The 14813-nt window shown below is 35.9% G+C and overlaps 2 protein-coding genes across 6 annotated transcripts; one reads left to right on the top strand and one right to left on the bottom strand.

The window, feature by feature from the left end:
- Window positions 1-2297: 2297 nt before the first annotated feature.
- Window positions 2298-5776, bottom strand: LOC103450521 (IQ domain-containing protein IQM1-like). Of its 4 annotated transcripts, none has more exons than XM_070807075.1 (8): window positions 5114-5776; window positions 4475-5008; window positions 4199-4379; window positions 3983-4071; window positions 3816-3903; window positions 3484-3714; window positions 3256-3357; window positions 2298-3115 (listed from the first exon to the last, which is right to left on the bottom strand). In XM_070807075.1, exons 2-8 carry the CDS (start codon window positions 4960-4962, stop codon window positions 2672-2674), a joined length of 1623 nt encoding a protein of 540 aa, XP_070663176.1. In that variant the 5' UTR covers window positions 4963-5008; window positions 5114-5776; the 3' UTR covers window positions 2298-2671. The 4 variants fall into 4 exon arrangements, with proteins under 4 accessions (XP_070663176.1, XP_008388108.2, XP_070663173.1 ...); XM_008389886.4 differs by having other exon boundaries at window positions 5150-5767; XM_070807072.1 differs by having other exon boundaries at window positions 4475-5011; window positions 5150-5599.
- A 6280-nt stretch (window positions 5777-12056) lies between these two features.
- Window positions 12057-14156, top strand: LOC103450530 (uncharacterized). 2 transcript variants are annotated; one of them, XM_008389898.4, is made up of 4 exons: window positions 12057-12406; window positions 12688-12928; window positions 13040-13092; window positions 13631-14156. In XM_008389898.4, exons 1-4 carry the CDS (start codon window positions 12367-12369, stop codon window positions 13939-13941), a joined length of 645 nt encoding a protein of 214 aa, XP_008388120.2. In that variant the 5' UTR covers window positions 12057-12366; the 3' UTR covers window positions 13942-14156. The 2 variants fall into 2 exon arrangements, with proteins under 2 accessions (XP_008388120.2, XP_008388128.2); XM_008389906.4 differs by having other exon boundaries at window positions 12247-12406; window positions 12688-12916.
- The last annotated feature ends 657 nt before the right edge of the window (window positions 14157-14813 follow it).

The raw sequence follows: 14813 nt of genomic DNA, 5'->3' as shown, positions 1-14813 counted from the left end.
TGCAATAACGACTTATTCAATTTCCTGCGAGTCAGCAGGACTTTACTAGCTCACATCAAAATTTCATTAACTATTTATGGTAAAGTTTTCTTGTTCATAGCTACACAAGCTTCATTAGTAAAAAAAACTTACATAAAGTCGAGACTCCGAGAGCGTTGTAGGCACAAGAGTGCAGTGGCAGATGCATTAAAGAGAGTCCGGATAAGTGGCCTTCAGGACTTTTGAGGACCATTAATTCAAGTTTGGGCATGTGGTAGAGGAGAAGAGAGCAACGGCTACAGGTTCTCTATTGGTTTTTCTTGTCTCAAAAAAAAAAAAAAACAATGAAACTATTATATTTTCCAGAGTAAGAAATCTCGTCGTGGACAAATTTAGTCTTTGTAGCTTCTAATGTTTTTTTTTTTGGTAAACAACTTATAATGTTGTTTGTAAAAAGATTATGAATAAAAAGTTAGTAGTTTATTGTTTAATTTTTCAATGTTATTTCCATCAGAGTATTTTTATTGGGACTACTCGATGTTAAAATCATGAATCTGCCTCTACAAGTGTGTGCACTTTTTTTTATGCCAACTAAGTTTTTTTGTACACAAGGGTGGAATATTTGGTAAAGGAATTTTTCGGAGATATATTCTTATGAAGTTCATCCAATTAGTGAAAATTAGAACAGGTCCACAAGTCACTTTAGATGGAAAACGGAAAATTTTTAGCCCAACACTATTAAATATTTGACTCCGCCCTGCTTGTACTCGCATAAAAACATAAATTTGATTTATGAATTTAGTGTATGAATGAAGCATAACATGTATTATGTATATAGCATATCAAGCAGGATTTGTAACTCAGTTGGTTACTCGTAAATCCAAAGCTGTGGTCTTCCCCTCCGCCAATAATCCTATCGAGTTATAAACCCCAAAAAAGAAGTCAAATAGGACATTGCGAAAGAAAACTAGTAAATCGCCACATGCATGCAGATGCAGTCCCCAGAAACGCAGGCCTCGACACACACAGACAGATAGACTGCATGCAGCTACTGCTATATATACTGCATAGTATATAGAGGATGCATGACATATTGACATGTGATGGCGAATGCCATTTCTTTTCCTTGCCGTACAAGTTTGCACAAATATCGTACTATATCTGCAAATTTGTCCCTACAAGCGTCGGTAGGAGTCTTAACATTGGCTACCCTACAGTTATGAATGAACTCGTACACCACTGAGTCTTAACATCAACAGGAGAGAGAAGCCCCCCCCGGGGTGGTTATGAATGAGCTCGTACACCACTGAGTCTTAACATCAGCAGGAGAGAGAAGCCCCCCGGAGGGGGGTGGGGTACGGTGAGATATGGCATAAATGATACTGGAATTTAAGTAAGCAAAATGCTTATTTTCTCTCTTAAAATAGCACTAGCCTTCATGCATGAGTGTGATTTTTAAATCAGGGCTTGCTACGTACGACTTTCATTTTTTAAATGTGTTTATATGCGTGGATTGATAAAAGGAAAGTCAAATATTGGAAGTAAATAAATAATCTTAGATCATGCTAGAAGAAACTCCTCATAAACCAATCAAAACAGCTGAATTCACATAATAAATCGGTCTTTCAATTACCATCTACATTCTATTGAATTTACATTAAGAATAAAAACAATAATATTTAATAAACAATTGATTGAATCGTATTATTGCTAACACATTGTGAGGCTAAGCTCATCTCCTTCCCCTTAATGTAGATAATATCATTTGTTCAAAAGAAAAGAAAAAACAATCATTTGACAACTAATTTAATCACAAAATTATGCATGTGCAAAATACTTTTTTTATAACCGGCATTACACGCCTATTAAAATGTGTTGAACGTGTTTAAAAATAGAGAAAATAATATTTAATGAACAATTGATAGGATCACATTATTACTAGCATATTGTGAGGTACTAATTAAAAAAATTATTATTAAAAAAAACATTGTTAAAATGACGAAAGTACCCCTGCATTATTTTAGGCAGCTTTTAAAAAAAAATTGTTCAATTTTCTTGGTAAAGCTTGTGACCCCAAAAATTACTATTCGTTGCCCTGCCGGCTTTATATATAAGATAGCATAAGTAACATATGTGAAACGAGAACAAATACAACGTAATATGTGAGACACGTATATATAAACCACATGATATGACAATTAATAATTAAACTTATTTTTAATAATTTAAAAAATAAATTCAATCATCAGTTGTGACATCACATACATAATATAGTCTGAAAATTTCTCTCTAAAGTAGCGTGTAAATTTACTCTAGTATTTGGATGAACTTTTGAATATCATAGTATTATTCACTGATCTCGACTTCCGGTATACAAATAATGAATAAATTGAACCCGACCCGACCCAAGATTACATGAATTAAATCGGTACAAAATTTTAAAAAAAAAATTGCAATTTGGATTAGTCAAGGCATGTACAAAAAAATTAAATGACTTCAAAATAAACTTGATGAAAGAATCAAAGGAACGAAAAAATTGGGTTAGTCCCCTTAACTCATCCTTATTGGGCTTAGCAAAAGGCCCACCATTCTTCTGGCACGATGACTACCCACCAGGTACGGCTTCTTCGGCCCATTATTAACCTACTGTAACTAACTCCAGCCCACGAACATACTGTGCCCTTCGGCGAGCTTAGTTGGCAGCGGCGATTGGGGTCCTTGGGCTAGGGAGGCCCATATATGCGAGCCGGGGTGAGAGCCTGACCTTTGGGCTAGGCCTTGGAGAAGGAATTGGGCCATAACGTACCGACGGCCCAGGACCGACTCTAGGAGACAGGTTAACTTGTTCAAGTGCCCTGGATTGTAGTTCGGTCGGGTAGTCCCGAACACACCCGATTCGGGGTCCGGTTGCTGTTGTCCATTTGCATGACAAGCGCCTGGGCATGTCAAAAACTGGTGGCTTGGCATTGGCACTGTCAACCTTCTTAGTTTGTTCTTGAACGGTTGTGATTGGAGCCTTGCTGGCCAAGTCAGTTTTGTTTGCACCGTCGGATTCGGTCGATTTGAATGAACCCTCCTTTGTTGATTCCCCTTCAGTGGTCTTCGTATAAGAGAAGTCATCATCAACTGCACACCTCTGTGGAAAATCAAGAGAAATATAAGTTAAAGAACCTTAACAAACGAGCACACACCCGCGACCATTAGGTCTAACAAAGTTCTGAGTTCAAACTTCATCAACAATACTTATTGGATAGAAAACAAACACGAAACATTTACCTTAACATTGGAGAGGTCGACGTGATTATCTTCTAAAAAGCTGATAAATTCCATGAAGTTCTCTTCTGTTGGGTGGTAATGACCACTGTATGGCCAAATAGCCTGAAATAACAGTTGAAATTAAGTTTAAGACATGACATAGAAGTTACTTGGACTATAAGAAAACACACAAACGTATTACTAGCCTCTTGGCCCGCGCTCACACGCGTGCAGGGGTAAATTCCGTACCTCAAGAATCCCGTCACGGGCAACCAATCTTCCGGCTGCAGTGGTGGCACCACCTGCTAGAAAACTTGAATGTTGGAACTGACCCTTCTTCTTCTGACCAACATACAGAGACCTTGTTGTGCTGAGGACAAATATCCATTTGGAACCTTCATTTGTGCTCACAAGCACCCCACTCTGCCTGTATAAAAGCTTCCCATTTTCGACTACTACTTCATATGCTTCTCTTTCTATCTGAAAATATTGCAAGCACAAAGAAAACACACTTAAGTATGCAATTAACAAGCATTTTACGTTGGTTGTAACGAAATTCGAGGTTTAGGTGTAGGACTAACCGGTCCAAGATACTTGATGCATTGACGTTGAAGAACTGCCCTTGAGCATTTCTCGATGTTTATTTCTTTCCCATTTCCGACATCCAACCTACATTACACAAATTGATCAGTAATTGACATGGAAATCATCTCGGAAACACAGGAACAATAAAAACATTACTACTTACCAGTAGAAGAAAGGTTGGCTGCTCTCACTTTCAAACCAGATGTCATAGTAAAAGTGCAAATTGTGTCCATACCGATGTCGTGGATCAATCTGCATAAAACATCAAGAAACATCTGAATGTTAGATCATGAATCCCGTAATGTTTTCAAATAAGCACGAAAAATCATCATTTTTTTAAGGTCGGATAAAATGTTGTTGAGTTTTCGCAAGAACTTACCGCTTCAAGCCAGTGTTGAAGAGCCAATTTTTGTGCCTTCTCATCCTTGGACAAACCCTTTCCAACCTTGGCTGCTCTAGTCCTAGCCCTCGCCCACCGCGAAACAGCAGTTTCCGGCTTCTCAACATTGAAGAATGACACAGAACTCCTCTTCAGAGCTGCAAAATCTAATGCCTTCCACCTAAAGTATTCAAAACAACCAAAATTAATCAAACCGTATAAAAAAAAATTGAAAAACTGATCAAATCAATGGCAAGAAATTACATAAAGACTCACCAGAGCTCCTCAACCACCACAGCACAATCAGCAAGGTTTCTTCGGGTCCGGTAACTCTTGTAAACCTTCTGAAGCTTAACAGCAGCAGCATCAAGCTCGCTAACCGGCCTTGGCGTAAACAAAATCGCCGGTTCAGGCAGAGCAAGTGCAGGCATTGGTTTGTGCTTCAATTCATTTTTGCCTTTACAGAACTCTAACCCCATGTCTTGGTTATCTTGCACAAGACCCTTAAACGAAAGATTCCTGTCGAGCATCACGTTTTCGGGTTTGCTTTCCCTCAAGCGATTCGAATTGGTAATGCCCGACTTGCTCGAACTGTCTGAAATAACTGCCAAGGATTCGGATTCACTCTTGAAGCTGTGTGTTCTTAGAGTAACTTGTGGTCCTCCATCTCTGGGAGTTAAACTGATGTTGTAGGTCAATTGAAAGAATCTGTGCTTCACAATTTCTTCCCAGGCTGAGGCAAGAAGTGAGAGGGATAAACCCATAAGAATTTCTCTATCAAGTTCAAGTCGAAAGGCGCAAAATCGTCACCTGCTAATTAATAAGAACATACAAATCTGTATTAGACTAAAGATTGAAAGTTTGAAACCACCAAAGATTTAAACAAAATCCAATTAAATTTAATCAAACTACAACCTGGGTTGTTAACAGATTTGAGGGATGAATCATTACCTAACCTGAAATGGGATTTTCACAAAGTCCTAAAAAGTGCTTTTGAAATTTCGAAACTCCAAAGAGATAATGAATGGAATTGGGAGATGGGATTTGAGTTGAGTCTGACTGCTATATATATATATATATATATATATACCTCAAACAACAAACAACTATTCCCACTGGTCTCCTTCGAATACGTGTCAAAACGACGGAATTGGAAACTTGGAAGATGGAAAATTTGGAAAAAGACGAACGCTTTGAATTCAAGGGCAACCAAAAAGTTTTGGGCTTTTTGGTTGCTGTGGAATTGGAAGATAGACAGAAGAGAGAAAGGTGGGTGAAAGTTTTCTGTATTCAACGTTTGAGTTTTCTTTCCCTTTTTTATTTTATTTGGTTCAAACCCCACGAGTTGGTTTGATCTATTCAAAGCTTGAGAAAAAAGCACTTATAAACTGCTTCTCACAGATGTGAACAGGCCACTTATAGAGCTACATGGAGCTGTGGAGAGAGAAAGAGGGGAGAAAGAGAGAGAGAGAGAGAGAGAGAGATTTGGCGGTCAAATAAAGTAAGCTTGGAGAGGGGGTTCCGTGAAAATACACAGAAGTGCTTTTTTTCCAAGGGGAACACGTACGTGCTGTTAACTCTACAGCAACTGGGATTTTTGTGTGCTTTTTATGATAATCTCATCAGTCAACAATCAATTAAGAAGTTGGATTGGGGGGGGCCCTGCAAAATTCAATCTCGTTCGTCCATGGCTACGGTCATCGACACGCCTCTTCTGTTGGAGTTATTGGATTGAAAGTTTGTTGTTGCTTACGGTTGGTTGTTGTTGTCACTGCTTTTATGCCCTCCTTCCACGGACTCATCGAGTTTACCATATTGCCCTTATTTTACCGGGAATTGAAGTGATGGCTTTCCAAGTTGTTGGTGGCGCCATTGTCCGCCAAAGTTCCAAACCCGAAGATGTACTTGTTGTGGTTAAATATTAGGGTTTGAAAGATGATTTATCACACAAACAATATTACAAACTAAATGGAGCGTGATTCAAACTCGAGTGTATGGAAGAAACACATTCATTTTAGCAAATGTGAATACGTATACGTCTGTAAAACAAGATAATAACGAAACATTTTATTATAAATGTCTCGTCAAATAGTTTTTGTCACCCTTCAAAGATCAATAACAATCAAGTTGGGGAGTAAAACCCTCTAACGAGTAATGTACGTATACTACGTATTAAGAGAATAGTAGAAGATTTGAAATCTTTGCAATCAAACGTATTTTGCCAAACGTAATACATACTTTCATACAAGTATTGGATTAAGTGGTGCACATTAGCAGATAACGCAATGAAAAATACCAGTAGACGAAAAGCGACGTGCAATGAGAATGTACCTAGAAAATTAAGAAGAAAATGTAGAGGAAGAGGAGCATGTGGAAATTGGCATAGGGAAATTTGTCCACGAGAGTGTTGCCTTTGAATTGTGATGCGTAAGAGACGTGTTTGACAACTACACATAGACACAGTGAGTCCAAATAAACAGAGATCGAGTCAAAAGTCAAGATCAAGGAATCGATGTATTGATTCAATTTGCTTGTCAAACAACAAAATGCAATGCAATCTTTCCCAATCATCTCAAAGAGTCGAGGCATCCATAAACCTAAACTCAAAAAGTCATTTGATAACAATTTTACTTGCAGTTTTTATTTCTTTGAAAACTGAAAATTCATTTGGTAAATTATTATTTTTTTTAACAAACGATATTATCTACAGGGAGATGATGGGTTTAGCCTCATAATAGACTAGTAATAATGTGGTTCAAATTCATTTTTGGTTAGAATCAAATCTAAAACCTTCGTTTGGTAAATATTTAAGTTAAAAAAATAAAAACTAAAAACTGAATTTTGAAAGCAAAGTAATTTTCATTTTTTGGTTTTCCGCTTTTATTTATTTGAAAATTGAAAATAGTAACAAAATGAGTTTTCAATTAAAAAAACTGAAAACTGGAAACAATATAATTTTCAAACAGCACCTTAATGATCCACGCCCATGAACAACAAGAAAATTGAATTTATAACAAAGTATATTTCGTTATGTATGGATGACTCATCACGTGACTATAAAACATACAAACAAAGTATATTTCATTATTTATAGATGACTCATCACGTGACTATGGCTATAAAACATACAAACAAAGTATATTTCATTATACTATAAAACATACAAATCACTAGTTGCAAGACTGGTTCTCTCTCCCTCGACAACACGTACAAAGTCGACAATAACTTAAACAGGTCCAGAGGTTTTGTTGGCGTTCAATTACAACTTGCATGGCGGCCTTTATTCCAAAAATTAAAACATACAAAATTAAGAAGAATAGTGGACTTTAGAATGGTCGTTGAACCCTAAAGGTCACGATGCTTATTCCATGGAATTTAAATTGACAACTATAAATAAATATATTATGCAGATGACGTTTTACCGTAGTGGCGAAAATAAAAAATGCTTATGCATTTTGGTGCTATTTCAATCTCCACTACTGCCTTCAAAAAAATAATAATAAAAAAAAAAAAATCTCCACTACTCCCTTTCTTATTAACACTTAACAATTTAACTTATTAACGCTATCGTTTGTTAAAAAAAACAAATTATGACACGAGACAGCAAAAAAGATCATTCTCACGAAATCACAGTTAGCATGCAATATAACAAAAACTTTGACTTTAACACTTCAAAATTTCTTTTTATAATACTAGTTGGACGTTATGCAACTCAATTAAAATGAAAGAAGCGTTATAAGATGATACAAAGAAGAGCTTAAGAAGTCAAATTATAGCTCTCGCATGAAAAATATGCGCAAAAACAACATCTTATTAAAGAAAATGCGTCAGCTAAATATAACACGATTATAAAAAACACTTAAACGACAGAAGAACCCCAATCAATTGACTTTACGTTTACAAAATGTACTGTGTACTTATGTATTAGACTTCCAACTTAATTAACAAATGTACTATTGATGATTGGGAGGTATATATTATTAACAAATTGTTGTCATTTTCTTAATGACACTAGTTATCACTTTCATTAGTAAAATACACAATCTATTTTATAATTATTTTTCATAAATATACATATTCGTCTGACCTACAAATATATTTTATAGAATTATTTATCTTAATTATCAACGTTGTCATTGTATTCGATAATTAAAAATGCATAGGTATGTTGAAGTTCTCTTGATCTAGTTTAGTGGTTTGAGGTGTTCTAATATTATTCAACACGCTCTCTTGATGATTTGAGGTGTCTTTTAATATTATTCAAGACGATCTCTTAGATGACAATTATACAAACAGTAACGACTTGAGTATTAAATAATTCTTTGTATCGTCAAAATTCCTCAAAAAAGAAAAACTCGTAAATTCTTCATGTAAATTCTATCTACACAAGCAACAACAAAAACACAATTATTCATGTACAGTGAATAGGTCTTGCGATTTCTTGTACGATTCATTAACCAGACACGAAACGACACGAGCATAACAGGTTCAAATCAACCTGTTAACGAGTTGGGTTATTATCTAGTACCTCTTAACACATCGGGCAGTTATCGGGTCACCCGTTAAAAACTAAATAAGATATTATTTTCCAGATTTAAACATTAGGCATGTCAATTTCTTGCATAAACAACTCGGGTCATCATGGATCACCTGTTAAAATAATAAGTACAACCTATTAAAATAATCAATATGACACAAAAACGACCTGAACACAATAAAAAACACAACCTTTTTATCAAAGTTGAAGAAATAACAATATATTTAAAAAATTTAACACATCATGAGTCTGCTAAGCAGGCAATCCGGCCCGTTGAAATTTGATTCAACGGTTACAAATAGTTGACCTTCTAAAAATTATAATAATTGTAACTGTTTGATTAAATTTCAACGAACCGGATCACCTGCTTAGCAAGCTCATGATGTGTGGATCGGAGAGGATCCAGTTCCTTCACCAAGACCCACTCTCGTATGCACGCGACATATTGACTTACCGTACGGTTCAAATCTAACAGAATATTTGTTCTTCGGATAAAATAAATAAAAACGGTTGAACAAAAATGGTCAAACGGATCCAATTATCCAGTCAATCTCAAAATTTCCCAGAAGGTGTATGATGGGTATTTACGTAAATTCCTGTTGCGTTGAAGATGTCCTCGTTTATTATTCCTCTGTCGACTGTCCCTAGTTCCCGCCAACAGCTGTATAGGTATATGATGGCTCATCTCAGTGCTGACGTGTATTTCTTCATCTACTTGCTGCGTAACAGCGTTGCATGGTTGATGGTTTAATAGTTTAATTAATTAATCATAATTAATTAATCTTAATCATTTTTGTCAACGTTCTCAATCCATGTTTTTGCCACGCGTTTTGATCAAATATTACAAGTTGCTCAGCCCCCAAACTGTCGGTTGATCGATTTATCATATGCCTTTTCATGTAATATTTTGTTCTTTCAAGATAATTTAATATTTAGGTGTGGATTATCACTTTCAAATTTCATTCAGAAGCTATCGAATATCGGTGTTTTTTTTAAGGAATTTCCGATACTTCATGATCGCTAGACAAGTCAGAATAAGAACTTATAGATCCTCATCAATATAGGTCTTGGTCGACTTCATTTGGCTTAGGCGAGCTGTATAAACACAATTCTGACTTCTAAGTCATCTGTATATGAAATGATAAAGTGCGTTTAAAAAAGCATCAAAGAACATGGCACACTGTGTTTTAACGAAATTTAACATAAATGGTATGTTTGTACAAAAAAAAGTTAAAAATTATGCAATAAAATTACCAAAAACAGTTTTTGAAGTGGTAAAATTGTGCAAAACCTAATAATCCACTCCACATAGTGTTTGTGTAGTTTTCCCAACATTTCAAGACATATCTAGTATATATGTAATGTTAGGCTTGGGAGTGTTATGGAACTAATTATAGAAGTGTGAGAGAGAGGGCGGCGGAGAGAGAGAAGCCTTCAAGTGTGAGAATTGTGTCCTCATCATTTGATGTTGTAATTTTATTTATACTAATCATGATGATTTTTTTTCACATTAAAGGTAACACCGACCTATGAGGATTTGATCTCTAAGTCCTAGAATTCTACTTTTCAGTTACATCACATTTTTAACTACGGATTAATTTATATGAAAACATTATACTTACATTACATTTAATGAATTTTGCATAGTGGCATACATGCACAGCCTCACACGGTAACGCCCATCCAATAGTTTTTGGATCTTAATGGATCATCATTTGTGCTTCATTTTTATATTCTAATTTAAATTTCTTTGGCTACTGATGATGGAGATCCCTAAACCATAAATAAATATCTAGATTTTCAGTCTCATAAATAAATATCTAGAATTTCCAACCACCTTCTGTTGTTGTATTATTATGAGAATTTGACAGCATTATTTTCAAGTCATAAACTAAAAAAAATGCCAACAGAAAGGAAAAAAAAATTAAAAATATGTAATGGGGTCATGGTCCATAAGAAGTAGAGATTATTCAGTATGCGGAAACACGACATGCACAAGTGTTCATAATATAAGCAGTTAGATACTTTAAAGAAAACAAAATTAACCACTTATACTATAATACTTGGTGTATCGGCTAATATTCCCAACATATTGAAAAATTTGTCCATAAGAAGAAGGTTGAGCCCACTCTAAGTTACTAAGTACAATTTATTTTCTTGTATTTATTTAAAAGTAATTATGCTTATGCGTTTTGATACATGGTTGATCTCTATCGATTCTCTTTTACCCTAACAAATAACTATTTAACCCTGTAATGTTGTCGGACTCATAAAAAAAATAAGATATTGAGAAATTTCATGTCAATTGAAATTCAAGAAAATTAGTTTATGCTACCAACAAATAACTATTTAACCCTATAACATTGTCACTCTAAAAAAAAAAAAAAAAAAAGAAGATACCGAGAAATTATAGGAGAATTGAAATTCAAGAAAATTAGGTTTGACTATTCATTTCACTTAGCAGCCCACAACGCACCCAAGTTTCAAGAAACCTCAATTCGTACACACACACACACACACATATGTATGCACGGACCATGTGCTGAAGAAATTCAAATTTTAAAGTATTTTTACAATAATGCAGCCTGCAAAAGGATCGAGTTTAGGATAATTTATGCAGAAGTTGAAGATATTATTGGTTTTTGCTAGACCTACAAGGTAGGGCTTCAAAGTTGATGTCTGCAGCCTTCAATTTCAACTTTTCAATTTTGAGTGGTCAAACTGACCCCACCAAATGCGATATTATCAGGAAATATCCAAGGCTCCATGAAATTGAAAAATAAAATAAAATTAAGAAAAAAATAGAGAAAAATAAAAGAAAATGGGTGCTGCTTTACTGGGCCTTAAGGATTTTACAGAAAAAATAAAATCGGGCCCACATTGTGTGGGTGAAGTAGGTTGGGCCCATCTTACCTATTACCCAAGTCCATGGATCCACCTTTATGCAGATGAAAAATATCTCTAACAAATGGGTAATAAAAGACCCATTTACTGCTTTCACTAGGTTGGGCCTGCCGGGCTTGGATATTTAGTTGTGTGTTTTTTGATATAAGGATTGGAGAAGCGAACTCGAAATTTCAAGTTCAAGTTCAAGTTGAATGCTTTTAACCGATTTAGTTATTATTTTGTTGCATAATGTGTGAGCGAGAGAAAACGAATCAACCTTTGCCTAATATTTAAGCTTGAGTTTCAGATGTACCGTAAAAATTTTGTTTTTGATACGATTTTTTGATATTTGAACAACCATCTTATTAAATAACGAAAAAAGTGGTGTGTTTTTTTATTCAAAGGGAAAAGTACATATATAGAGAAATGTCTTTCGATATTTCTGTCATTGTACATTTTTGTTTAATTTTGACATTTAAATTGAATAAACTAAAAAAAAACTAAAACAAAAACAAAACAAAACAAAGATACGTAAAAGAAACCTTTTCAACCTTTGCTTCTGTTTTAGTGGGTCCAAGCCGCCGCCATAGGCTTAACGGGTAGGCCCAAAGTTCCAACCTTTGTTTCGTCCAAGCTGCCATCTTGCGCGTTTTGATTCGATCCTCGTTTTTCACGTGTCTTCAACCTCTCCATTCGCCAACTGATCCTTCTACATCTCCATCTCTCTCTCTTACAGGCAACTCCAATGGCGGAATCCAAACCTGGACCAGCTCAAGCTCCACCTGGTACGATTTTTCCAACACTCTGATATCTAAATCTCGTTGTAATCCCGTAACCCATTTGTTTGATTTTTCAGTTTCTTCTTTTTTTTCTCGAAGAATTATTGAAAAGATCGGTTTTTTCGTGGTGGGTTTTGGATATTATGTGCGGAAATTGAATATTTTGGATCTAATTAGAGTTTGGGATTCGATTATTTCTGCAGATTATAATGTGTTTGTGTAGAACGTAGGATTAATTGTTTGATTAATGGGGTGAATTTCTTGTAAATCTCGAAAATTCGTCACAGATAAGGAAGTAAAGGGGCCTAATTTGATTGAAAGAGCAAAGGATGAGACGGGGGCAGTGTTGCACACTGATAAAATACATCATGATCACAAGGAAACTCATGGATTGCGTGACGATATCGATGAGAAAACCCCACTGGACGATGTCAAGGCTCCGAATATGTTCGAGAGGGCGAAGGAGGAGTTTGAGGCCATAGTTGAAGCAATCCATCCCAAGAAAGAGTCTCCCACGTATGGAAAAATGTTGGTTTTAGTTTGCCCCTTTGAACAAATTGGCAATCTGAACGTAGGATGAAATTGGCCTTTTGATGTGCTTAAATCTTCACCTCATTGCGTTTGTTCGTTTAATTGCAGGGACGAAAGCAAAAAGGATTCGAAGAAACAGGAAAAAGCTGATTCTCTACCAGGTATGAAATCATGACAATGTTGCTTGTATGAGATGGTTTCTCAGAACTTCTGCATCGGTTCCATTAGTAGAACTAGCTGTTTTATGAAGATAAAGGGTAAAAAGAAACAATACGCTGTACTTGTCCTTGTAGTCCTCGATGCTTGCCTTGACGATCACATTGGGTTTCATCAATTGGTTGTTTTAAAACTCGATCGTAACCCTGTTTTCCTTCCTTTTATTGAGCGTCCCAGGCTTCGTTTTTAATGGATTGTGGTCAAGACTATTCTGTGTTTGTATATAATTTTGCCTCTGAGTCTTTGATATTCTCCATTACTATTTGTTCCAACTTCTACGGCAAACTCTAAGTTTAATATTCTAGTTGTTAAGGTCCTCATGATTGTTTTCATGTTGCTTTTCCGAATCACATGTTTTTATGTCAAACTTTGCAAAAAGAAGAGAAATATTTTCCTTTTGTGGCATGCTGGCTGAATGTTGTTTGTGGAAGACTCGTAAAAGCCAAAGTTAGTGTCTTCTTAGTTCTCAGTTGATGTTTGCAGAAAATCATGCCAAGACATCCAATTTGATTGAGAAAGCCAAGCAAAAGATTGAGACATTGATGCACCATGAAAACTCGCCAAAGAATCATGATAACGAAACTCCTGAGAAGTCACCGAAGCATCATACTAAAGAAACTCATGGAAGGAGTGATGACATTGACGAGAGTATCCCAATTGATCATGTCAAGGCTCCGAATGTTTTTGAAAGAGCGAAAGAGGAAATCGAGGCCATTTTCGAAGCAATCCATCCCAAGAAAGAAGAGAAAACTTCGGTTTCCACTCCTAAGAAGGAAGGTGGGTTTGGGACTTAATAGGAAGAGGGCTGGAGAAGATGTGCTCCCCTCATGGGAACAAAGAAATAGTGGTGAATATTTTGTCAAGTTGTGATGCTTCATCGTCATTCTTTTCTGCCCAGATGACAAATCAGGATATACATGTAAAATTGTGAGATCATTTGATTACTCAAGTTTATGGAATTTATGTGCATTCTATATCCTTATCACATCAGCCTCATTCGGTGTCAAAATTGTGAGATCATTTGATTACTCAAGTTTCTGTATGGAATTTATGTGCATTCTGTATCCTTATCATTCGGTCTCAATGATCGGATTTGATCGCATAACTCACTAGATTCATTGTATGCTAAATGAAGAAATTGGATACAAACTTCTAAATTTTGTCCAAGTTGAAGGTAGAGTCGTGAAGGAAACTTATTGGTTCCTTCCCACGCTAATCCACCTGAAGCCTTTTAACTTGGGCAAAAATTAGAAGTTAAATCCATATCTTATTTCAACATATATTGATTATAGTTCGGTTATCCAACCCAATTCGATCCTTCAAACCAAAGGAGGCCGATATGTCTCTTCATCTTCAACCAAAATAGGAACAAGATGGGGGATCTCACGAGCATCAATCGGCCATTCGCTGAGGACCATTGATTGTTGTGAACCTCACACGTGGTGAGGTTGCCAGCGCCATGTCATCTTCAACCAAAATTACCATATCTTCCCTCCAAATCTTTATGAAAAAATGGCCTCACAAGGCAACGAGACCTTGCCTTTTATATACGGCAGAGCTAGAGTGCTACACCACTACTTTTGTAGCAATAAATTAGTGCTAAAAAACATGGGCGCGGCTTCTCTACCCTTCCACTTCCCATACACTCCTATCTTCTTCTATTTTG

The sequence above is a fragment of the Malus domestica genome, chromosome 02 (genome assembly GCF_042453785.1).
Source record: "Malus domestica chromosome 02, GDT2T_hap1".
In the NCBI taxonomy this organism is placed as follows: Eukaryota; Viridiplantae; Streptophyta; class Magnoliopsida; order Rosales; family Rosaceae; genus Malus; species Malus domestica.
The sequence above is the reverse complement of the archived record's forward strand: the minus strand, read 5'-3'. Positions and strand labels throughout refer to the sequence as shown.

Coding starts and splice junctions, on each gene's coding strand:
- LOC103450521 (XM_070807075.1), bottom strand. CDS start 4,962: ATGGGTTTATCCCTCTCACTTCTTGCCTCAGCCTGGGAAGAAATTGTG. Junction 4,072..4,198: donor TTCAACACTGGCTTGAAGCG/GTAAGTTCTTGC, acceptor TGTTTTATGCAG/ATTGATCCACGACATCGGTA. Junction 3,904..3,982: donor AGCCAACCTTTCTTCTACTG/GTAAGTAGTAAT, acceptor TGTGTAATGTAG/GTTGGATGTCGGAAATGGGA.
- LOC103450530 (XM_008389898.4), top strand. CDS start 12,367: ATGGCGGAATCCAAACCTGGACCAGCTCAAGCTCCACCTG. Junction 12,929..13,039: donor TCTCCCACGTATGGAAAAAT/GTTGGTTTTAGT, acceptor GTTTAATTGCAG/GGACGAAAGCAAAAAGGATT. Junction 13,093..13,630: donor AAAAGCTGATTCTCTACCAG/GTATGAAATCAT, acceptor TGATGTTTGCAG/AAAATCATGCCAAGACATCC.